Below are 26,448 nucleotides of genomic sequence, written 5' to 3'. Positions count from 1 at the left end.
CTACTCACTTTAAGAAAAGCCTCCAGTAAAACTTTAAAAGACGATGCTGCACTGTCCTGCGCCGTGTCTTGGTTTTCTTCGGTGGAATGTAAAGAGGGACATGCTATTGATTAGCCTAGCAGACAGCTAACCCTTAGATGTTGCATTTTTAAAAATTTCTTATGATTGAGTACACGTGTGGAAATACATCCACTTCGTCAGTCAGAAAGTGCAAATGTGGTAACGTTACATTGGTAAGCAGAAATCAATATTTTGGAGGTGATTATTGTGAAGAGTCTGAATCGGATTCATTTGCTTCCCGAAGCAGGTTTTTATTTGGCGGTTTGTCTGGATACGGCACATAGCTCCTTGTTGCCACTTGACTTGAATTTCTTTATATTTTTTTATTTTCTTTTTACTGGCCCGACTCGTACTTAAGAGAAGCCGACATAATACTCGCAAGACTGTTTTGAGACTGAAGACGTCAAACAATTTGTGACGCGCGCGGGGACCCCTTAGGAGTAGGGCCGCCGCCTTGCCCTAAGGCCAGTCCTGAGCGGAATGAGATGCACAAAAAAAATCATGTTTGTACATTTTAATTTTTTTAAATAGTCCTCAATATCTGTTTCCTAAAAAAATGCCTCGGGAACTCCTGGCATGGATTTGATCAACTGTAGCAAAACACTTTCAATGGAAATTGCATCAGTCTAAGGCTGACAGGGCTGCCAGGAGCTGTTGCAATAATTAGACTGGACTGTTGAAAGAAAATGAAATCACTGTGGGAGAACAGGTCAGCTGACAAATTGTCTTTTGCCCTAAAGTTGAAGTAACCATCTCCCTAGAAATTGTCCCAAGTGTATTAATCTGAAGTATAATTTAAATTAGCTGTAATTTATTACTAGTACTTTAAAAATAGCTTCACTTGATTTAAATGAAGCACATTAGATTTAAGGTTTGATTCTTCTTTTAACCTGGAGAAAGTAAAAAATAAAACAGGAAAACCTACATAGCGTGTATAGAATAGCCGATTGCAGGTTATTAGGTACGATAAGTGACGTCAATGCAAACATGCCAAGCATGGAGATGTTATAGTGATGGAGAAATGAGTTAGAAAATGAATGTGGATCGTTGTATGGGTAACAAAACAATCCCAGTAAATCGAATCGGAATGAAACACCCTGTCAAAGTGAAGACAAGCCGCTGCCAACGTTTTAATACTTTTACTTGAAGAGGAGGACATGGAAAAAGCGAAAGTTCTGGGATCAGCCAAGGATTTTTTGTTATACAAACAGAAATATAGAAAAACCAAAATGAAATACTAAAGACTAGGCTTCAATATTTGCTGCACTGACTTATTGATGTACTGGTATTTATTTAGTTGTTTTGTTACCAGGATAACCCTTTGCGGTCCATTTATTCAGCACGACTCAGGCGCGTCAGGTCCAATTTATTTTCACATGCGCAGATTTATTTTAGACGTGCTGTTTAAAAGTATTTTTTTTCACAGTAAAATAGGTTTAAAAGGCACTGCATGTCAACAGGACACAGTACTGCATCTCCAGCCCCGCCCCACCCCTTGTTTGCTGTATTTTTCACATACCTCTTCATAGTAGTGCATACCGATAAATCATCTCCTGATCACTCATTTTATCACCAAACTCCTCAATAATGCTATCCAAGTCATTATTTTATTACTATAACACCTCAAAAAGCTTGGCAAATGTCCGTGATATTCTTTGAGCGCTGGATGCGGAAGCAGCTATCTTGTTTGTTTATGTCCGTGTTATCTCTGTGGTGCCGGGGCTATGTGTATTGCTCAAATCCACCCCTTTATTTATTTATTTTTGGCTTCTCTCGGCTCCTATCAGTCTCACTCGGCCATTGAATGGTTTTCTCGGCTTTTTCCGAAGAAAAAACGGCCAGAGACCTGTTTTTTACGTCTTTTTGATGATGTCGGACAGGGTCTGACATTGGACCGGAAAGGGTTAATCAGTTGTGTAATCGCCAGCGAAACAGAACAGTGTCCTAAACTGGGCAACACAAGTCCCACTCTTGTTGCCGTCAACAAAAGTTGCTTGTGTGACCAGGCCTTACATCTATATATTATCAATATATTATATCCAATCTTTTTCAATCAGGTGGAAATGGCACAAAAAGGAATTGCTAAAAACCTAGTACACTGCTAAATAAAGTTTGTGTCAGGCCCATTTGCAAAGCTGTAGACACATACAGATGTGCAGTTTTGAAAGAAACACATGTTAGAGCAAACATGTATTTTCACTAGTACTTTAGGTTAAAGAAAGTTCTCAGTTTCCATGCCTGATTCTCTGGAAATCGGTTACACTTCCTGGATCATTTTCCATCAGCAGTATCTTTTGGGAAAACGTTTGTTGAAGGGGCAGGGAAAAGATCAAGGAAGTAGTTTGCAAACAGAAATTTCCCAACTGTGGGACCAGATATATTTTAAAATAAAAAGGTAGCCTACATGTTTCCTACAACATGTTTGTTTTGTTGTTTTATATTTTATAAACTGCAAATTTGAGACCTGTATATACCAATAGAATTGCACAACTGGTAAGATTTAGGGAATAGTTTTGTTACCTACAATCACTTTAAGAGTATAAACTACCTTGTACAAACCTGGCTTCTATCAAGCACATGGGTGTGTGCCATGGGGGTCAGTGTTCAGCTGCAGGTTGCAGGACACTGCAAAACATCTGACGCCTTGGCCAGAATACTGCCCTTGGACTTGAATGCAAGCTACAGAAATGTTGTCTCCCTCTAGGTTTGTTTTCACTGTGCTCCTTTCCCTCCCCAGCCTTACCTTCTACTGCAGCACCCTGCTGCCCCTGCGGCCTGTCCTGTGCGATGAGGCCCAGGTAATTGAGAACGACGTACTTCGTTTCATAGTGAAACCCTTCCGGAACAGTAGCAGAGAGGGCAGCAGCAGCCATTGAAGAAGAAGAAGTGTTCACACAGACGCAGCCTGGTCACTCAGTCTCAAGTGTCCTGCAGCAAACAAACGGAACTAAACTGAAGGGACCGTGTCGAAATTGAGCAATGGCCAGCACTGGTGTATGCTGGTCAGAACTGGTGGCATGCTATTTTAACACTCTACACTCCCAAATTAATCTGCTGTTAACCCCTGCATGGGATTTTATATACCTGCTTGGACCCATTAAATATAATGTAATACGACACACTTGAGCTTGTTACCTCATAGTAAAACCTGGAATGGGTGAAACTGCTATGTAACAGGAGTCTTATTTGCAGCAGGGAACCAGACTCATATTAGGATTAGCCAATGTAACCCTGCCACCCACCTTCCCCCTCCTGCATTTCTATCTCAATTTACCTCACCACTTGAGAAGTAATTTACTCTTCTTGGGCCTCAGGCCCCCAAAACCATACCATGCGTTCCCAAGTATTAGGCTAATACTTTAGGAAACTGAAAAACTTTTAATAACCCTCTTCCTTCAAGGTCAGAGAAATCAAAGCTTGCTAATGTTTTAGATGCCTTCCGGGTACCTAGGGTCAAACAACATATGTCTGAATACCGTGAATGGTTTCTCGTACCATCAAGGCTGAAGGGCATAAGTCCCACGCTTTACTTACAGTAAAAAAGAACCTAATCTCTATGAAGAGTAAGAGAGTCATACCTTTAAGAAGTTACCCAGACACAGTATATAATACACAGAGTGTGACCTGTCTCTGTTCGTAAGGGGTAGATTGTGCATCTGTAACTCAAGACTGTGCAAATCAAGGACCACTGTCTGTGTCACTCTATATACAGTAGAAGACAACTGCTCAACTCCCAGTCACTCTATGTGATGTGAGAAGTGACAGAGGAAGAGAGGGACTGCAGAGGACTCACAAAGGCGTCAATCACAACACACAGTTACAGACATTGAATGCAAAGGCAGGCTGTACTTACCAGCCGATCCTAATATAGTGGACATGTGCTCTATTACACAACAGTCCAGCTGACTTTCATAATTACCTGTTACTCCCTGTACTTCTCATGGCTGCTGATCAGTATGTGCTGGAAAAAAGATCACCTCGTTCTAACTTTTCATGATTGGCCACTGTTTCTTATGCAACACTTTTTTTCAAAGTGTTACTGAATTCTTTTAGAATAGATAAACAAACCGTTTAAAAACGAATGCAATATTTTGGCATTTTATTTCAATATTTATTTAAATTTGGGATTCGGAAACTGTTTGTTTTTTTTCCCCCACATCTGTGTTACCATCTACCCGAGTGTGCAGAAGCAATTAACTAAACTTTCAGACATCAACAATGTCATGACCTTTCAAAAGGTACAATCACTATTCCAGAGCTCGTTTTGTAAGCTATGTAGAATAATTGTCACTATTGCCACAGTTACTCCTTAAACTTCAATTATGCAGAGATATTATTGTGTCATGGTTAAAATACTACATAAAATAAATCGCAGTTCTATTTTTTCTCGAGACAAAGTTCTGCTGAATAACCGAAATGATAGAGAATAGAAAAAAAGTAAAACCTAATAAAAAAAATGGAACAATTTGCAAACTTGCCATTTCAAAGAATTGAACATTTCATTTTTGATTATGTGCTTTCAACAGGACAGCAAGACACCCAATAGACAAAAATGTGTACTTAGATATATTACAGCGACGGATAATATTTCAGCCAAAGTTAATAGAAAAACACAGCCCGCATTATTTCTCTTCTCACCGCACTACCTTGGTTCTCAATCCATGTTTTCTCGCCTGTCTGTGGAGGTCAGACACGCGCTTCCAATAATAATAATGCAATGCACTGTGTACAGAAAAACTAAACTATTTGCAAACATGCATTGTTTTTCCCTTTCCCTTTCCCTGCACCGGAAACGACAAACAGGCTTAAATATATAGACCGTTTCTGCATTAGCAACCATTGCTTACCTTACAGCTTCAGTATCAGCCCTCTGTGAGTCACGCTTCAGTATGTCTGTGTCTCCTCTATTCTCAACTCTCAGTTTCCTAATTTAGAGGCAGAGCAGCCACCATGGGGCAGAAATACATAACAAACAGCTACACTGTGGGAGGGTCAAAGGACAGTCTGTGAAGCACAATTTTCGATGATATTATTACATTCATTGAGAACGCACTTGCATGTCGTTTTTTTTAACTACAATTGAGATCGTCAAGAAAATACATTGTTTTGTTTTTAGTACATTTCACATGCGCTTAATGTGTCAAAGGTCATAGGATGTGTGCGGCTCATATGTAAAATATTTACTTTTAGCAGCTTTACAATACATTAAATTCAATAGGCATTGTATTGATCTGTACATGGTGCAAACGCATTGGCATTGGTACATTAATGTCATCAATATGTTAGCAATTGACGCATCATTTATGTATGCTTTTTAAAATGGATAATTCGCAATTCAACCATTTCCTTGGTGACAAGGACATTTATTTCATTTAACTATTGGTGTTACAAGTTAAACTTTACAACGTACACATGTATGCATATGCGGGATTAACCACTGAATAAATTAATAATTCAAAATATTTCCAAAATCCACAGCACAATAAAACAACGTAAAATATACTGCCACCGTGCGTTCGATATAACCCTTTTCACCTTCCGTATCAATCGGTCACGTGACAGTAACTATTTATTGCATGTCTTCGTTTTATTTTATGTTGTATTATTAAATATAGATGAATACGCTAGAATAATAATTAAATATTTAATGTACTAATCAATATAAAAAAGTAGGGTTTCGACGTTCACTTTTTGTCATGTGACTAAGGTGAAAAATGCAGATTATTTTTAAAAAGAACATTCTATAATTACAATACAAATCGTGTTAAAATATAAATATTAAATATTGCGTTTATTTGTGTTTACTTTACAAAATATATTGAATGTTATTTTTATATATTTATATTTTGCGAATCTTTTTTTGTCAGGTCATGTGACGTGTGATTCCAGTTTCAGCTGGAGCGTCGGCGACAGTCAGCTGACCCGATATTTGACATTTTAACATCTAGCGACTGCAGCAAAGACCCGATCATTTTGAATTTAAAAAGCAGGGAGAGAAAAAAAAAAAATATTTAAAACGATTCAAACACCTCACTAATAGGCGAGGAAGATAACCTTTAGCAACTGCAATATATTCAGATAATTTCGCTTTTTAACTTTTATCTTAGTACAGTCCTCTGTTCGCCGCAGCCATGGCACTCAGCGATGCAGATGTGCAGAAACAGGTAGAGTACAGTATGTTTTAATTATTTAACAGTACGAAACACAGTACTTTTTAAATACAGAAAAAAAGGAATTCATTATTAGTAGATATCATTCTGATTATAAAGATAAGCATTTATTTTCACGTATCATACGGTATCCATTTAACTGCTGTAGGGATGACGAGTGTTGTTTTTTTTTTTTAACGCTTTATTTTTTTAGTACAATTCGTGTCTTTTTATTGCATGTAGGGAGGTTGTCATTCATCATTGTTTTTTAAATTGTTTGCACTGATACATACAGTCCTTTGATTTAGACAGCCCTCCTGGCGATGTGTTGCAGTTTATTCTACAGCCCAGAAATCCTACACTGGTTTCACCTACAGTACTGTTTTCAACGCTAAGGCATTGGCCAGAAACGTTTGTGCGGTATAATTAATTTCCATAATTGTCGCATATTTTAAGTTTATAGGTTATTCAGGTGTAACTATTGTCATTTTGCCTAATTACAATTAAAAGATTAACTACAGGTTTTACAGACCCTGATTAGCACTAATGTTGGACTACCTAATGTTACTTTGGGTAAGATTAGTTTTAGTCCAGGTATGTAAAACTAGCCATATGTCATTAATAACTTATTTAGAAACTTAAGAACGTATAATGCTTCCTCAAAATATTACAAGAAGTACGTTCCTGTATCTGATAGGCATTGATTATGCAAGAAGTCTATAGGCAGTGGCTTTTTTAATTTGTTTTGTTTTTAATCTAATGAACCAATTCATAGCTTTTAGTGAGAGGTTTAACTGTATGGGATAATTGTAAGAATGAACTAAACCAGAAAAACTCTATTGGCAGCAGTCTTTTTGGGGTTTCTTATTACCAATATAAATTCTACTGCCATTAAGAAACCACAGAAAGACTGCTACCAGTAATTTAACAGCAGGGCTTTATTTTATTGGCCTTGAGTCTGTGGTAAGATACATGGGTAGTTATAGTAAGAATTAGTTTTGTGCAGCAAAATCTGCTGCCTTAGTGTCGGTACAGAACACTGGTATGATTTTTTTGATATGTGATTTTCTTTCCCCTAAAATGCATCCACTGGTACGTGAGATTTATAGACAATTAGTATTGTAATACCTTGATTATAGACATTACATATTAAGTGAACATCTGGTGAAAATCTTTCTTGTGATTCTGTCATATGAAAAGCCCATGGTTGTATCAAGAGGAACTTGTGATGCTGTGTATTTTCCAAGGTTAACGTAAATGCAGCCGTTCCCCCTTTTAGTTTCTGCAAAGCAGTGATGGCTTTGTTAATGAAGTAGTCTATTGAATGGATGTTACAAGCATAAACAATTGTTTATAACAGTTTAGGAATGAAGTTGGTAAATGTTTTTACAATGTCATATTTTAAGAGCGCGTGTTCATTGAATCATTTGAAACTTATAGATTTCTGAATTCTACTCTTTATGGACCATGAAACAACCTTGGACTATGACACATGGCTAATCTATTTGACTGACAAATCTTTCTGACATCAGAGATGTATTTTATCTTTCAAAGTTCTGTTATGTCTCCTGTGTTTACCAACAAGCCTCTCTCCATTAAAAATCGGACCCAAAACAATGTGCATCTCTCTTCACTGGTTTTCTAGTTTATAGTAAACTGTTTCCCCTTCCTTGCCTCTGCACATCGTTCCAGATCTGTAGCAGTTCTAGTTTGTTTGTGGTGGCAGGGAACTGGGTACTGTAGATATAATCATTGAAGTTCTTGAAGCATGTCGAGGACTGTAGGTCTGGATTCAGCCAAATCCAGCTGGGGCTTGAGCCAGTCCTTCTGTGGATCTGTAAAGTAACAGACTCCATCACAGTAGTATTGGCAGGGTCAGTTTATGACCAGCACTAACAGTCCTCTTCAGTTTAATTTCTGTGCACTATATGTGTGTGTGTGTACAGATAGATAGATAGAAAGGATATATAGCTATAGAGAGAGAGATTCTAAAAACTTGCAAGTGCTAAATTGGTATGGCATGCTGTAGAAGCTAATGCACTACTCCTATGAATGTACAATTTCTGTGATACAAAAATGGTTATGTGGCACATGTGATGATAGTGGGCACCGCCAACAGATCACATGCTACTGTACAGTAAGCACAAAGGGGGTGTTAATCAGTCGGATGGCAGGAAATGTTTTGCAGTATGACTGGTAGAGTTCTTTATTCCTATGAGTAATACATTTGCTGCTTTTCCAAGCTAAAGTGATCCACGGCGCTCACATACTGTATCTAGAGAACCGCATCTAGTTGTGTTCTTTAAGACTTTCTGTAATATAAGTTATTCAGAGTATAGAAATACTAATACACATCTAAATGAAATGACACACTAATTTGTTCAGCACTATTGTCTTTAGATATATACATAACTGTATGTCCCCTCCCATTATATTCCAGTTCCTCAGAGCTCCATGCAATAAAGCAGGGGAGGCAAAAGTTGGCCCTTCCACTCCTGGTCTTTGTTCCAAACCTGTTCTAAATTGTTTCATTGAACCAATTAAAACGTAATCCAATCCCTGAAGTACTGTACAGGGCTGATGGTATGAAGTTTAATATAGTGGACTCAAGCAAATCAAGAGCAGTTGGGGCACAATCCTATTAAGATTAGTCGGAGTACAGATTTATAATCTTTACCACGCAGAAAAAAAGTCTATTCTATGTTTAAATTTGATATTTTTAAAGCAGTCATATGTAGGGCAAAGGATTTGGTAACTTTTTTGTGAACTATTTGTTTAAAACATTATAATTATTTCAATAAAAAACATTGGGATGATAACTGAATTTTTGTGTCATGATTATCATCTGAAAAATTACCATGATAACTGCTTTTTTGCATTAATTCAATTTGGTATTTTTTTTTCTTTAGAAAGCTACAACGGGGTCAAGGAGCTACTTACAAAGTATTCCTTTTATTATTTTTTTCGGCAGCTCCCATCCCATAAACCAGGCAAAACATTACCCTTCCAATTGATCCAGTATGGCTACTGTAGTTTCTAAACACCACATACTTTGAAATACTGCTTTTAAATGTAGTTCACAGCTGTATTCTATGATTCTCTTGTCAAATTAATTACAGAGGCTGCTGGCTTTGAGATAATGTCTTTTTTTGTACACAAGTATGTTGTATGATTCTCTAGAGTTGTTTAAACATTTATAAATTGAATAGTCACCATTGATTATTAGTCTCCCCCAATATAAATGAACCATTTTAATTTACCTCCAGAAACCGTAGATACCATATGTAATTCATCCTCTTCCCAACCACTATTCATGTTGTATTTCACATATGTATTGAGATGATGGAGAGGTTCAGGTTAGGCAAGGAGACGATTAGTTACTTCTTTATCTCCAAAAATCTGCAAGGTCATTTTTTGGGCCGTACATGCAGCATGGTGTGCTTTTTTGTTTAAGTTGGTTAAAAACAGGAAATTGCAGCAATTATTTACTGTATGTGTGTGTTCACTTCTCAGAATGATTTCATAGGCCTCTGTTGGCATAACTTATTCCTCAGTGTCTTTTTTTTTTTCTTTGAGCAGCCCATTATGTGTTCAATTCTTGTTGCTGACTGACTGGGGGGAAAAAAACACAAAAAACTCATCATCTGATGACTCAACTTAAGTGCTCATACAGGATTGGTTTCTGATTGCACCACCTGGGTTAAAGCCCTACATATTAAAGCCCTACATATTAAAACCATACACTTCTTTACTATAAGGCACATCAAATCAAACCTATATACAGTGGTAAAACTATGAATGGGAAAGCGCTAGTCTACTTGACATATGCCCAGTTTCCACTGCATGGCGCCCTGGCTAAGGCTGCCCATGACAACAAAACAGGGTGTGTCCACAGCTCACCCAAGCGGCTCAACGCGGCTTTTTGTGTCGCTGTGAACAAAATGCTTTTGGTTTAAGCTCTTTGTTTACAGCCATGATGAAGCATCTAGAACTTGATATGCAGTATAAATTGTAAGCAACGTTAGCCAGTAGCTGCATAGGTTATTCAGGCATTTCTTTACAATGTATTATTCCGAGGTTGGCCAGGTTTGGGAAAAAAAGCACTGAAACGTTCTTTTGATTTTGGCGGCTAGCCGTGGGCAGCCAAAGCCTGTAGCGCCAGGCAGTGGAAACAAGGCAATGGTTTCTTCCAGTTTTCTATTTTAAGCTTCTGTTTCTATTCTGGTTGTAACTGTCTTGCTTTCACAGATCAAACACATGATGGCCTTCATTGAGCAGGAGGCCAATGAGAAGGCTGAGGAAATTGATGCAAAGGTAAGTTGACCCTGTCTGTATTCTCTACAGACACCCGTGCCAATGGATAATGCATCTGCTTACATTTTCAGATAGTTTTTTAATAATTTGCCATCAACATACAGGTGAACTATTACTGAGTGAATAATCGGGGGCTCCCGAGTGGCGCATCCAGTAAAGGCGCTCCTCGCAGGATGTGCCCTATAACCTGGAGATCGCAGGTTCGAGTCCAGGCTATGTCACAGCTGACCGTGACCGAGAGTTCCTAGGGGGCGGCGCACAATTGGCTGAGCGCTGCCCGGGTTGGGAGGGTTTAGGTCGGCAGGGGAATCCACGGCTCACCGCGCATCAGCGACCCCTGTGGCCGATAGGGCGCCTGTGGCTCTGCAGCGGAGCCGCCAGATCTGTGTTGTCCTCCGGCACTATAGGTCTGGTGGCATTGCTGTGGATCTGCAGTGCGAAAAATGACGGCTTGGAAGGAGCACGTTTCGGAGGACGCGTATTCCAGCCTCCGTTTCCTGAGTCGGCGGGGGGGTTGCGAGCGGTGAGCCGGGGATACAGATACTAATTGGGCATGCTAAACTGGGGTGAAAACCGGGGTAAAATAATTGGCGACGACTAAATTTAAAAAAAAATATATATATATATTGAGTGAATAATCAGCAGTGAGAATTATTCATTTAGGGTAGTCACCTATTATGCGCTCAATTGTGTACCACATATCTTTTTATATATATTTTTTCAGTTCAGGAGCTGCCATGAAGTAGATGTGACGTAGGCTTGATCAGCCAGCAGCATCTCGTGATCTGCCAATTTTGATAGAGAACGTACAGATAACGCACAACCGTGCATATAGTGTGTAAAAGTATGCACATTTACAATACAATACATACTTTACAATACAATACATTTCCTTATTTTTTTATTTTTTTTTATTATCCAGGCAGAAGAAGAGTTTAACATTGAGAAGGGTCGTCTTGTACAAACTCAGAGATTGAAGATTATGGAGTACTATGAAAAAAAAGAGAAGCAGATCGAACAGCAAAAGAAAATGTGAGTCACTTCCCTATGGCTTCAGTTAAACTGGGAATGTGTATTCTGTGCTAATGCAAAACCACCTTCCCTAATATTTGTGTGTAGCTCTGGATGTATTTTAAATACTTCAATTTTATACTTTTTTCTAATTGCAAAACACCTGCCATAACACTCAGTTTGGTCTCTGGGCAGCAGGATAGCGCTTATTCAACCAGACTAGATGTATAAAGGTTTATAAATTGTTCCAGAGGGATACATGGTCCTTAATGTTCCAGTTAAGAAAGGCCAGTTGTCATGTAGTCCCGTCCCCCCCCCCCCCCCCCCTTGAGACTTTTCCTCCTGAAACAGTTATTTGTGAATATGATGCCAATCAAAGGCCTACTGTCATCTTACTTTATCTGTCCCCACTGGGTATAAAATCCCCTGCGAAGGAGATATAGTAAAGATGATGTATGTACATATGCCACACTACACTTTTTTTTTTTTTTATTTATCTGGAGAACCCCTATCCAATTATTATACCACGATATTAATATTGTTTATCATAATATATTGAGATTCTGGAGTTATATGGAGGTGTCTGACTTGGTTTATTAATTGCAGCTTAATTCAAAATTTTAGAAGGGGACAGCCCATTTAGACGATGTGTATTTAAACTTTCTAATGTGTGTGTTTTTTATTGATTTATTTTTGATCAAAAGCTTTAACTGTTCTCTACTGCTTTGTTTAACAGTCAAATGTCCAACTTGATGAACCAGGCCAGGTTGAAAGTCCTCAAGGCCAGAGATGACTTGATTTCGGTCAGTACCATGGGTTTATTTCTCTTTGCATGCATCAAGCTGGGGGTTAGTTTCTGTTTCATTTATTAAATGTTTAAACATATTGGGTCAATTGCAACGAACATTCAGAGTTAGTACGCATCAAGCGTACTAAGTTGCGTACTAGCTAGTACAGTACTTTCCTGAGGATCATCCCCAGCTGTGGATTAAGTTAGTTCCAATTGCAACGATCCTCAGGTTTAGTACGCAGCAGAGGATCAAGACTATCTTCAAACCTCAAGTGTGGGGTGCACTCACAAACCAATTGATTCCAGTTCATTCTAGTTCAAAGGATTTATGTGATTAAGCATATTTTATTCTGCAAAAAATAAATAAATAACAATAAAAAAACATATATATGTAAAACATGAAGATAATACATTTTAATTTGGGTCTCAAACTGGGGGTCACAGGGATGTCTGAAGGGGGTTGCAAAGGATTTGGTAGATTAACGTTATTGCATGACGTTGTTTCTTTGAATTATTACAGTTGGTGGTTACGTTTAATTTATGATATATAAATACTGTACTCACATGTCACTATGAAAAGTGGTGATGTATTAAACTCCTTCGAAATGCCTGTCCTTCCCTTTCTTCTGGTCGAGGTCCATTGTTTGGTTGGTATCTCCCTGGGTAAGGCATGGGGGGGGGGATGTCATCCCAGTGGACTGTCAGATTGAAGTACCACACATGCCACGATTATTTGGCAGGCTCAGCTGGGCGTGGTATGCAAACCAAACAAAAGACAAGCAAAACTATGTTTTAATATTCAAAATGTTCTCTCAATACACACTCTTGCCTTTTTATGACTCGTATTGTATTTCAGCTGTGTGGGTGATGTGGGATTTGGCACTAGTGTAAGAAGATACCTCCTTGAAGGATAGCCTTTGTAACCCAAGAGGGTACCATGATAAAAGCCTTCCTGGAATTGTAGTTTTAATCGACTGTTCTAAAAAATGTGCGCATCGTGTGTGCTGCCTGCTCATCGTGCTACCATGTTGCGTTTTCGGAGATGATGTCACACACCATCTGTCAATTGATTTACGTGTAGCTATGCCTGTTGATGAAGCTCGGATCCTTATATTACCTGTGAAAATGAATACGGATGTGTGTGCAGTCTATGGCCCCAATAACTCCAGGTATTCCAGATGTAGAATAGTATGCGGTGCAGAGATCTTGTTGCTCCTCTTCATTGGGCGTTCAAAGGTAGTGTTCATGAATGCCACGGTGCTTTTGTGGATGTTAATCAGACACTACCTCCCCAACACACAAGAAATATTCATTACAAATGAATACTTCAGACACCCCCTCCCCAACACATATTCATTACAAATAGAAAACAAATATGCATATAACCTACAGAAACAAACACACACTCCACAATAATTGCAAAAAACTTTACATTTTCAAAAAAAGCAGACATTTTAAAAATTCCCCAAACTAAACAAAACAGGCAATATGCAAGAGCCTACTTCTCCTGCTGCCTTCAAGCCAAAGCTAAGTAGCCAAGGTTACGCATGGACATACTGGGAACTTTGGGATATGGGTAACCAGGAGATTCTGAAAATATAAAATCAAATGTTACTGACATCCTACTGTACAGTATGCTGTTATGGGTTCTCATGTCATGTCAATTTAGAGAAGGAAAAAAAGTATTCTTTTTTTTTTTAAATCTTTGTATTTTGATGTTTTTTTTCTTCCACACTGTTTAATACTTTTACATACGCACCAAGTAAGGACACTTATTAATGCCCATAACGCTGGCATTTATGAAAAACGGGACAACGAGCCAAAAACAGGATATTAAACTTAAATATTGTACTATATATTATAATAAAGGTTTGTACTCACTCCCTCGCCATTCTCGTATAATCCTCATGCAGCTGTTTTTTCTTTTCATGCGTTGCTGTTAGCCTATCTAAACAGAGCATGCAAGTGTTTTTTTTTTTGTTTTTGTTTTTTTTTTCAGACAAAAATACATAACTACGGTAATGCATTTATTAATAAAACAAAGTAATCTAAACAATGTCCTCTTAAGTCTAGTACTTCACACTCGCTCCAGTGTGTACTGAAGCTGGATTTACCGGCAGTTGAAACAATAGCGGGTCAGCTCAACAAACTAGACCAATAGGCAACAGACAGTAGAATGTCAGTGATTATACAAAGAAACTGAGTGGTAGGAATTTCTGTCAATCAACCCACGGTAACTTCTCTCTAACGCATTTACATTACATTAGACCAGTGCGAGAAATTAATAGCACGTTTATTCAGGGACGAGCTTCGTGAACCGGGGACCGTTCCGGGGCCATTATTTGCCTGGGGACACAGTATGTCATCCGGGGACTGTCCCCGGAAAACGGGGACGTATGATCACCCTACCCTAATCGCCTCCTGCTTTAGTACAGGAAATACCTTTACTTTCTAAAACGTTAATTGGGAAAGGGTTACAGAGAAGTACACTGAAAGGACAGAAAACGTTTTTAATTATTCAAATTCAGACCCGAGCCTGACCTGAAAATTGAATTTCTTTGACCCACACCCGAACCGCAAATCGCGAAAAAGTTTACATTCCGACATGAACCCGAATCGCTTTTGCGGGTCACCTGCGGGCACCCGACCCGATGCAGGACTCTAATCTCTGCATCGTATTGCACCTGAATCAATTAAGAATAATTTTCTTATTCAAGATCCAATAGATGGATAGGCTGTAATGGTAGCACTTCTCCACTTTGGCACGCACTTGCCGATTCTTCCTGAGCAACATCCGAAGAATCCGACCCTTCCTCACCAACTATGCTACCCAGCTCCTGGTCCAGGCCCTGGTACTCTCCCGCCTAGACTACTGCAACTCCCTCCTGGCTGGCCTCCCTGCGTCCGCCACCCGTCCGCTCCAGCTCATCCAGAACTCTGCTGCCCGCCTGGTGTTCTCTCTGCCTCGCTTCGCCCACGCTACTCCACTACTCCGCTCGCTCCACTGGCTCCCGATCACCGCTCGCATCCAGTTCAAGACTCTTGTACTAGCCTACAGATGCCTTGACCAGACTGCACCCAGCTACCTCCAGACCCTCATCTCTCCCTACACCCCCACTCGACCTCTCCGCTCCGCCTGCACTAGAAGACTAGCTCTACCTCCGCTACGCTCCCCTGTCTCCAGAGCCCGCTCCTTCTCCACCCTTGCTCCGCAGTGGTGGAATGACCTTCCTACAGATGTCAGGACTGCCCAGTCCCTGACCACATTCCGGCGCCTCCTTAAGACTCACCTCTTCAAACAGCACCTGTAGAACTCCTCTGTTTGTATCCTGGGACACTATCACCCTTCATGTAAATGTGCTTTATTCTGCTCTTATCTGCTCCCTATTTTACTGCATTTAATCCTGTACTTCAGAATACTGTAATCTGCCAAGTGTATAACCTGTAGTACTTTGTATTTAATCACATCCTGATGTAACTATCACTATTTAATCATATCCTGATGTAACTATCACTATTATCTGCTGTATTATTGAATTGTGGTTTGTCACACTGAACAAAAGTTATTGTATTTCTTGCTCTTATTGTATTACTTGTATTGTAACACTTGAAATGTATTTGCTTACGATTGTAAGTCGCCCTGGATAAGGGCGTCTGCTAAGAAATAAATAATAATAATAATATGTGCTTTTTCCGTCAGGATCTGCTGAACGAAGCCAGACAGAGGCTGGGGAAGATTGCGAAGGATCCGGTCAGGTACGCCACCTTGCTGGAAGGACTAGTGCTGCAGGTAAAGTTTTACACATCAACTCTTGAGTCGTAGGAAAGCCTGAATGTAAAGTTATAGTCATTTTTACTATGCGTTTGAAGATAACGTCCTGATGGATAAAATTCAAGATGGAGGCGAGGCGTCACCCTGTAGTTACAGCTATAATAAAACAAGTGTGTTGGTCTTTCCTTTTATTAAGGTCCTTGGTTTAGTAAAGGTTAACATTTATAATCTCTCTTCAAACAAATCCGTCATTTGAGTGTCGCTATGGACCTATTGTAGAGATGCTAACATTTGAAAATGGAAAACCTAGCTCCTGCCGAGCAAAGCATCGAGAAAACCCTTGCAACCCCTAGCAACCCGTAACAACCCCTAGCAACCCATAACAACCCCTAGCAACCCCGCCCCCTCAGTGACAGTCCCTTCCGCATTATCAGTTTCACACACTCCTAAGGAGGAAATGAAACAATAATTAATTATTCTTATATAGAAATGTAATTCTGAGCTAATTATTTAACTGTAATAAAATTAAATAAGTCTTATTAAAACCGTACTTTTATTGTCTTTGTCCCAGCAAGATTTACCTCTTTCTTGCCGATTTAATCTGTGGCACAAATATTTTAACAAGATTCAGCATAACATTTTTATTATGTACAGAGTATTTATTGTTTTTACACAAGTATATGCAATTAGCATCACTGTACCCATAAATAAATTTCTTACTACTGTGTATATATAATATAGCATTTGTTTATCTAACTGTACTGTGTTGGATTAGTGCAGGATGACTGGATTTGGAATCCCAATGAAAGTCAATGGCAACTTGTCAAAATGTCATTCAGCACTTTTCTGTACTTTTCTCTGGAGGCATTTCATTTTAACTGATCGATTTGTTGAAACAATATCGCTTTAAAATGAGCCTTATGCAACAGGTGTTGAGAGATCTAGCATTGAATAACCTTTTCATAGTCGGTGGCCATGAGTGACTATATAGATAGTAGTGGTGCAATTGGAAACCTAATTTCATATTACATTATTGTATAGACATTTATCAATGATGTTTTGTTTTTCAAAGTAAAGAACAAACATTAGTTTTTTTTAACAGAAGATCCAGTAACTAAAAACACTGTTGTGCATAGTAGTTCAACAAAAAGGCACAACTAGCATTCACATTAGAACACTTCCAATTTATAAAAAAATTAATTAATACATACAAAGGACTTGAGTTTAACAACTGAAAATAATATGCGTGCGTACGTATCAGATATCATACATATAATCCAAACACAACATGCTTTGAAACAAAAGAAGGTAAATCTGCAGATTTAGTAGATTTAAAACAAAAAAAGAAAACATATTGCCTTAAGTTTTTTAAATCAAGAAAACGTGAGTACACGAGGCCTACTTCTGATCTGGCTTGTTCAACGCAAATGTAGAAGCCTAAAGTGTGTATCCTAGCAACGCGCTAATATACCGTACTAGCACTAAAAGAAGCGCACTCTCACACACTGAGTTTTAATGCAAACCGGCAGCAGGAGACTTCAAACTGGGTTCTAATTTGATGCATCGATTCACCAGTATGTAATCGAAGCTCAGGGAATTCAAGGACAGATGATCAATAATCGATGCATCGATTAAATTTTGCACCCCTAATAAATAGATAGATTTGTTTTTTTCCCGGATCTCTTTTTGGAATCTATGTTGCCTTCATTCAAATCAAATGACAGAATGTCCAATGTCCGTGAATCGCACTGTTCCAAATTACACTGTGTTGCTAAGCAGATGCAGAGCTTAGGCTAAGGAAAATAAATCTGTGATAACAGCTGTTAAATATAAGTTTAAACATACTTTCCTTTTTCAAACATTGTACATGTCCTACAAACAGAATGCACCATAAATGTCCATAGATTGCTATGGTTATTTCCCTCATGAGGATAGACTTTGGGATTGTGGGTTATATTTATAACTACAGCACTCTATAATGTTCATGGTGTTTTATCTATTTAGAAAGAGTGAAGGCTGATTTACTTTATTGGAACAATAAATAAGGCTTAGTGTTACATAGCACCCTGGAAAGTTTTTACAAGAAACGCATTGTGTTACCTTTTCTGTGTCCTGTTTTGTCTCAATTTCAATGTAACTCTAAAATATTCACACTCCATCGGTGATAAATGATCTGGGCAATACATTTCTCAACATTTACTCAGGAGCTTTCGCCAGGAGAAGTAAATATCTTCTAAGGTTCACCGTGTATCCAGATCACGCTCCCTCCTACAACAATAATGGTTTTCTGTTCCCACAATACACTGCTCATTTCAAAAATGAAAAGAAAAAGCTGCGATATGGACGACATGGGATACAGCAAAGATACAGTATTGGGTTTCTTGTAAACACTGCAGGAGGTTCTGTAACACTTTAAATGTGCCCATGGTGGCTGTGAGTTTTTACATTGTGTATATTACTAAGTACTTGTTAGAAATATTCTTTTATCTAGTGTAGATTTATACAGTTAAGGATGCCATATATACATAAAATACATAAAACAAACTATTGCTGATTCATCAGTTCTTGTTTTGGCTATCCCTGTTGACTGTGGAGAGGATTGGTACATTATATAATAACACATTATTTATCTGGCAGGGATTTTATCAGCTACTGGAGCCCTCTGTGATTATTCGTTGCCGTAAACAGGATCTTCCTATGGTGAAGGTAATTGTATCCTATTTTCAGTCTTCAACTTTGACTTAAGTTTCTTTCTTTAGGTTAAAGAAAGCAGTGTACAATATGGCATGATAAGGCTTCTCTAAGGACTTTTACATACAGTAATCAGAAAAGAAAAGAAAAGAAAATGAATACATTTATAACAAATGTATCTCGTCAAAATCTCGGTCCTTGTGCCTGATTAATGGTGCAAATGAAGGTACAGTCCAACACACCAGACGACAGGCTAATGTCATTTAGAGGGACTATGACCGTCCAAATAATGTGATTTACATTTTGTTCAGTGTTGTACAAATGAGTTTGTTGAAACGTGTGTTGTGTGCATTTGGATTTGTTTAGGCTGCTGTACAGAAGAACATTCCCATCTTCAAGGCAGGTGTGAAGAACGATATTAATGTTCGCGTCGACCAGGATAACTTCCTGCCACCAGAAATGTAAGAATTAGTAGTTTCTCTTGAAAATATTTCAAACATTCATTTTCCATGCTTATGTTCTCTCAAGCACATTATGGACTCTTGTCACAAAGATTTAACTTATGAGTTATTTAATATCTGTTTTATTCCATGGAGTCCATTAGGGGAGTGCTGATTAGGACTGTCAGTTAAGCCTCCAAATAGAAATCGATTAATTGGGCACACAAAATATAATCATTCGGAAAAATATCAATGATTATACATCCTACAGAAAATTTGCCTACAAAGTGGGATATATATTACTTCATCGATTTTAATCAGAGATTGGAATCCTACAATTCACTGCAGAGATGACACATTTCTAAGGAAATAAGCAAAGTGAAATTAAAATGATTTTACATCAGAAGGATAAAAGAAAGACAAGTCTTTGCAGATAAACTATGAGTGTGGTCAGTTATACTCAAGAATAGTGTAAACAAGGGCAGCTGAGGGAAGGCTTTGTTTTGTGTTGATCATTTACACATTTATATTCATTTAGTTAATACCCAACAGTTTCAATCTTATCCGAAAATACACGCATCAGCTGGCCATATAGTCATGGCAGTGTCCACTACCACCGATGATGTTACTGTAATTAATTGAGTACATTTTCACAAAACAACCTGAAACTCTGATCCATCCAAGGTGCAGTACACTGTATAAAAACAGCGCAAGCTTCTACGTGGTTCAGATTTAGCAATCAGAAAATCCCTGCGAGTGGCCAAAGTGTAGTGTAATAAAATACAATCAGAAGTTTATGAAAATGTTCTAGACTTATTTTATTAATAAAATTGACTTTGATGGTGGTTGATAAGGTTAACATTAAAATCATTAAATGTAAGAGAACTGTGAGTTTAAAAATTACTGTATTAGATTAACTTCATACCAGTGCAAAATGACTGGGTGGGATGTTTGTTTTCAGTCCTCTAAAAAGGGTTCTGATGCTCAGGGTCTATTTGGTTTTGCTGTTTTTTTTACTTGGTATTACCAGAATAATGTTAATTTACACTGCTCTATATCCCCAGATCTGGAGGTGTGGAAATCTATAACGCTAATGGAAAAATCAAAGTGGCCAACACCTTGGAAAGCAGACTGGATCTTATGGCACAACAGGTATGGAATTGAATTGGGGTGCCTCACAATATATAGTGAAGGCATTCACACTTGTTTGTGTGTCACATTTCAGATCTAGAGAACTAGACTTAATTAGGAAGTGTACTGCTGAGAGAAAAAAAACAAAGTTAAGGGGATTAAAAATGAAATAAACTGCAGCTTACTTGATTGCAGTAAAAAAACAATTTACCAATATTACAACTGAACACAGACATTATTACAGTAGCTAAATGTAGAGTAGAAAGTAGATTTCTGCAAATATTGTACTATTTAAAGATGAAACATGGTAAATTATTATTATTATTATTATTATTATTATTATTGTTATTGTTATTATTATTATTATTTTGTTAACCCTTTGCGGTCCATTGTCGGACCTGGTCCGACATTGCAATTATTCCTATCCGGTCCATTGTAGGACCCTGTCCGACATCATCAAAAAAACGCAAAAAACGGGTTTCTAGTCGTTTTTTCTCCCGGAAAAAGCCGAGAAAACCATTCAATGGCCGAGTGGGAGCGACAGGAGCCGAGACAAGCCGATTAAAAACTAAAAAGGCGTATCTCATGAATAGTCATACCTGCCCCTGGCATTACATAGGGGCGGTCATAAGGAAACAAGCTGGCTGATACTGCATCAGCGCACAGAGACTATCACGGACATTTGCAGAGCTTTTTTGAGATGTTATAGTAATAAAATAATGACGGATTGCATTATTGAGGAGATTGGTGATAAAACGAGTGATCAGGAGATGATTGATCGGTATGTACGACTATTATTATTATTATTATTATTATTATTATTATTATTATTATTATTATTATTATTATTATTACTATTATTTATTTCTTAGCATATGTGAAAGCGATAGCGAACGAAAGGGTGGGGCGGGGCTGGAGATGCCTAGTGAGTGCTTTGTTGATATGCAGGGCCTTTTAAACCCGTTTGACTGTGGGTAAAAAAATACTTTTAAACAGCGCGTCTAAAATTAACTGTGCATGTGAAAATAAATTGGACCTGACGTGCCTGACACGCACTTAATAAATGGACTGCAAAGGGTTAACTTACATTAGCTCCTCAAGAAGTATCTCAGTTGTTGAGTAGGATATATAGAAAGACTAACTCCCTGATTTTATTCATTTATTGTATTTCTTTTCCTTTGCAGATGATGCCAGAAATCCGAGTAGCTCTCTTTGGTGCAAACCCAAACAGGAAATTCATAGATTAGTGCACTCTGCCGCACCCATTGCATCCCAGATGAGCATGGTTTTAAACAGGAAACAAAAAAGAACATGTGACATTTATATAAATATATTTAAAGATTCCATTCTGTGTCTGTACTGTAAAACATTGTATGTTAAGTGGATAAACTGAGTTTGTGTTGTTGTATAGCCCTGTGTTGTATTTGTTAGAGGTTAAAAAAAAAAAAGTCATGCATCAATATAACTGCAATATTGTTATTTTCCACCAGGAGGTGATATTGTGTGGCTTGAGTGGTTCAAATAGAAGTACAGAACGGGTATGAGCAATCTACCAAAAGCCCTTGCTGTGAATCTGTTATCACATGCTTACTGTACAGTATGTCTATACATCATCCATATCAGACTAGTTATCTTCTGTCTCGTCACTATCTTTATGCAGAACAACCCTCCTTCCTGAGCCTTGCAGTTTTCCTTTTGTGGTGCGACTGGTAGATCTGTTTGTGTGTTTTAGATTAAAGACAGACAATAAAAAAGGCATCCTTGTCTTAATGATAATGCAAGCCTCCAGTGTTAAGTGATTGTTGAGATTTATGACGTTGGTATCATTTCATCTACTGTATATGTGGTTTAAAAAAATAAAGATGCTTGGCCATCTTAAACCTCATTATTTATGTTTCGTTTTTAAAGGGATTTTTCCAAATATGTTTAACTGTACAGTGAAACCTGATTAATAATCCCTTAAATGTCGCCACTGCACTTCTATTCACTGTTTCGAAAGAAACTCTTGTTATAGCAAACGTATTTTTATTTTTAAAACCTGAAAATCCATGTCTGCTTGCATTGCTTTAAGGTAGTCGGTTACTGTTTCACTTCCTAGGTCATTTCATCCTCCAATGTCCATGGGAAGTGCAAGACAAACTGAAATTAAGGCTTGCCTAACAGATTTCTTTAAACTAGTACCCAATATCATTTAAAAACAATTATATCCTGGGCTGTGATACATTAAGACTGGATGAGAGGTAAGAATTATGTTTGCTACAACCACTTTTACAGAATTGCTCAGCAGTGTGGAGTAGTGGTTAGGGCTCTGGACTCTTGACCGGAGGGTTGTGGGTTCAATCCCCAGTGGGGGACACTGCTGTTGTACCCTTGAGCAAGGTACTTTACCTAGATTGCTCCAGTAAAAACCCAACTGTATAAATGGGTAATTGTATGTAAAAAATAATGTGATATCTGTATAATGTGAAATAATGTATAATGTGATATATTGTAAGTCGCCCTGGATAAGGGCGTCTGCTAAGAAATTAATAATAATAAAAAAAAATAATTAATTAATAATAACAGAATAAAAAAATGCCGCCTTGATACCCAATACTGAATCAACACGCAATCAACATACACCTCTTATGGTCTTCAAGTTGTCATTATCTTGGTGTGCATGTCTTTTGAACTGCTATGCAACCTTCACACACAAAACCACAATATAAACACAATCAAAATGAGGCATGGTGTGTATACATGGAGCAGCTTGCATGTGGCAGATCTTGTCAATGCTGTGATCTGGGAAAATAGTGAGCCCAACCCAATATTAGGTACAGGTCCTAATAAAGTGGGTTAGGCAATGTATGTCTGTGGTGAAAGAGATTCTGAAGTACCTTAACAGAGTATACGAAAATTATATTATACACCACTAAGAATTATTGGAAACCTAATAAAAGTAAAAGATTATTTGACAACTGACTTTGAGTAAGATCGGAGGCTGGAGTGTTGTTTGAAAATAAAAAGGTTGGTTAGGGTTAGGGTTGAGTATAAATATAGCATAGTGCAGTTTTGGGGGGCTTGTAGCTGGGGATCTGTAATTTCAAGATAATTAGTCTCTAATTCCCTATTTAAGCTCTGATCACCTGCACTCTGTCTAGTGTTTCTGTTGTACCAAACGCTCAGACGCCAACATTCCTGCTTCAGCTTAACATCTTCGCTAATATTTAAACTTTGTTGCCTCGTTCCTTTCACCACAGGTCACTTTTCTGCACAGCTCTGCCAAGATTTTATCAATTATTTTCCTACCTGCTCCGGTGATTCTTCTCATCATTCAGCTTCTCTATTTGGCTGCAGGAGCTCCAAAGTCTTTCCTGCTCCATCCAGTCTCCAGCCCAGCAACAGTGCCGTTCAAAGCGCAGCTCCATTACTCAACTTTTTCTGCGTCTTCATTAGAAAGACTGGACGTCTGCTAAACTTTAAAAGCTCCACCAACAAGACAACGACATTCCCTCATTAGTGATTGCCTTGCCTTAGCTCTATTTAAATCTACCACAAAGCTTTGTCTGCTCAATCATTACCCCTTGCCTGCAATCACAATTTACCGTTCCATCAGAAAATCCTGTCCTGGACCTCCATCAGGTACGTTCAACGTTTTAAAGACCTATCCAGCCCATTACAAACTTCATCCAGTGGGGGCTGGTGACTGACGGGTCTCATAACATACTCCAACAACACTGCTGTACTGCAACTCTTCCACCGGCGCCTCACAGACCCTGGTTACCATGGCAACACCCTCATCGTGTGTCTACAGGGAGTGGTAAGTTGCCATGGTGACCAGGCAGCTTCATCAGGCACTGCAAGCCTGTGCCTCAGTACTGCAATCTTCTGGCTTCTGCTGCTGTGCTTTCACAACATGACAGCGAGTTCAACTCACCGAATTGTGACATCTAAATACTGCAGGCTCATCTCGTAGATCTACGTTAACTTATTTATATACATCTGTGGCAGGCTGGCTGGGCGGTGACGTCAGACAGAAGCAGGGACGGGAAAAATACTGACACCAGGCAAGTACTGCAGTTAAAGGCGGCGGTGCTTTATTTAAATACAAAAATAAATCAAATATTTAAACAAAGCACTGTGTGCTCACAGAGCAAAATAAATATTTTAAATAAAACAAATCACGAACACAAAATAATAAATGCAGGTCAGGCTGGGCAGTCACTGTTCCTGTATATTTTTAAATAGTTTTGTTTTTCTCTCTCTCCTCTCTAACACCCACCCTGAATGCACTTAATTAATTCGGGAGATGGCCACCTTCTGCACAAGGTTTTTAAACTGCTGTGGATGGGACTTCCCATCCATGCTACTAAACAAAACAATCGGCTACGCAGTCAATACATAAATACAAAACAATAAGTAAATACAAAAACAATACCCACGGCGCGTTGCCGTCATCTATACATAAATACATACCGATAATAATAATAATAATAATAATAATAATAATAATATAAAACAAATACAAAATAACACAGGGACAGAGGGGGAAACCCCGTTCTAAAAATTAATAAACAAATCAATGTACAGGGCTCTCTACCGCCCTGCTACAACATCACTAACTGTTTTGAAACGTATCGAATATATTTATTATTCAAAACTAAAAAATATGCAAATGTTTTATACATAGACAAGGATTTTAATCATAATAACAAAATATATTCAACCCTGCTTCACAAAAGCTAATGGTTTCAATTCCAATCACAACCTCTAGATGGCAGTCTAACACCACAAGTTCTACATATTGCTATCGCTGCGAATCTCGCACACTCCAACTTTCCTACCCATTCTTGCAGTTCGTTGTCACTGAGGGATTCTCAGGAGTTCCCATCCTGCCTCAACCTTTTGCCTACCTATATTAACTGACATTCTTCAATTTCATTAACCTCCAGCTTTCCTGCATCAGGCACCCATTCCTGTGACCTCTTCATTGTTCCCGGATTCATGCTTCCTCATCTGGCTCCGCTCCTCCAAACCGACCAACTTCATCAAGGCACTTTATTCAACTTTCAATGTCACCATTTCATTCAATGTGAGCTGCCAGTCAGATATGGAAACCATGTCCTACGATTATCAACGTTTTAGTCTAAGTGTCCTTCTACCCCGCAATAGACAATACACTCATAGACTGCTCTTGATCAAATCAATAGGTTTTGCAGCAGACTCAGAGTAACGCATTCTTCATCCTGTCAGGTTCTGCAGCGGCCTCAGATCTATGCATTCTTCATCTCTGCGCAAAGGCAGCCCCATCACCGGCACCATCTAAAACAGTGTGGAGTAGTGGTTAGGGCTCTGGACTCTTGACCGGAGGGTTGTGGGTTCAATCCCCAGTGGGGGACACTGCTGTTGTACCCTTGAGCAAGGTACTTTACCTAGTTTGCTCCAGTAAAAACCCAACTGTATAAATGGGTAATTGTATGTAAAAATAATGTGATATCTGTATAATGTATAATGTGATATGTTGTAACAATTGTAAGTCGCCCTGGATAAGGGCGTCTGCTAAGAAATAAATAATAATAATAATAATAATAATAATAATAATAATAAAACCGCCTTAACTCTCAAAAGACCAATATCCACCGCATTCAGCAGATCTCTGCCCTCTACAGCAGGCCACCACACAAGCAGATCTCTGCCCTCTACAGCAGGCCACCACACACTACCGATGGCAGTCCTCCGTTCACTATTACAGATCACAGCTTCAGCAGATCTCTGCTCTCTACAGCTGGCCAGTGCACACTACCGATGGCAGTCCTCCGTTCACTATTACAGATCACAGCTTCAGCAGATCTCTGCTCTCTACAGCTGGCCAGTGCACACTACTGACAGCACTTCATCGTTTACTTCCTCAGATCTCTGCACTATTCAGCAGATCCTGCCCTCTACACCAGATTTCGGCTCCCTCTTCAGATCTGCTCACTATTGCAGCATGCAAAAGTTGCTTTAGTTTACTGTTTAAATCTGCAACTACCCTCCTCCAGAGCTTCCAACGCTCCAGCTTTCCTCCACTACTCGGATCGTGGCAGCCATTTCCGCAGTCAAGGGTAACGC

General features: G+C 38.7%; 2 protein-coding genes across 3 annotated transcripts in view; one reads left to right on the top strand and one right to left on the bottom strand.

Moving 5' to 3' along the window:
- The window catches only part of LOC117415130 (bcl-2-like protein 13), a 41,443-nt gene extending 35,885 nt beyond the window's left edge, over positions 1–5,558 (bottom strand). The window contains exons 1-2 of one of the 2 annotated variants that reach the window (XM_034025111.3): positions 4,908–5,558; positions 2,804–2,988 (exon numbers count right to left, since the gene is read on the bottom strand). In XM_034025111.3, coding sequence (XP_033881002.1) covers positions 2,804–2,933 — 130 coding nt within the window. In that variant the 5' untranslated portion in view covers positions 2,934–2,988; positions 4,908–5,558. Of the gene's footprint in view, positions 1–2,803; positions 2,989–4,706; positions 4,820–4,907 lie in introns of those variants that run through there. The other variant, XM_034025112.3, reaches the window with a different exon arrangement.
- A 373-nt stretch (positions 5,559–5,931) lies between these two features.
- Positions 5,932–22,243, top strand: LOC131737495 (V-type proton ATPase subunit E 1-like). Its single transcript, XM_059026776.1, has 9 exons — positions 5,932–6,224; positions 10,458–10,523; positions 11,446–11,555; positions 12,271–12,337; positions 16,025–16,114; positions 18,734–18,802; positions 19,154–19,248; positions 20,292–20,379; positions 21,543–22,243. The coding sequence occupies exons 1-9, from the start codon at positions 6,192–6,194 to the stop codon at positions 21,603–21,605; spliced, it is 681 nt and encodes a 226-aa protein (XP_058882759.1). The 5' UTR covers positions 5,932–6,191; the 3' UTR covers positions 21,606–22,243.
- Positions 22,244–26,448: the final 4,205 nt, after the last annotated feature.

This window comes from Acipenser ruthenus, chromosome 7 (genome assembly GCF_902713425.1).
Source record: "Acipenser ruthenus chromosome 7, fAciRut3.2 maternal haplotype, whole genome shotgun sequence".
Classification (NCBI taxonomy): Eukaryota; Metazoa; Chordata; class Actinopteri; order Acipenseriformes; family Acipenseridae; genus Acipenser; species Acipenser ruthenus.
Note: the sequence above shows the minus strand (reverse complement) of the source record. Positions and strands in the feature narration are given on the sequence as shown.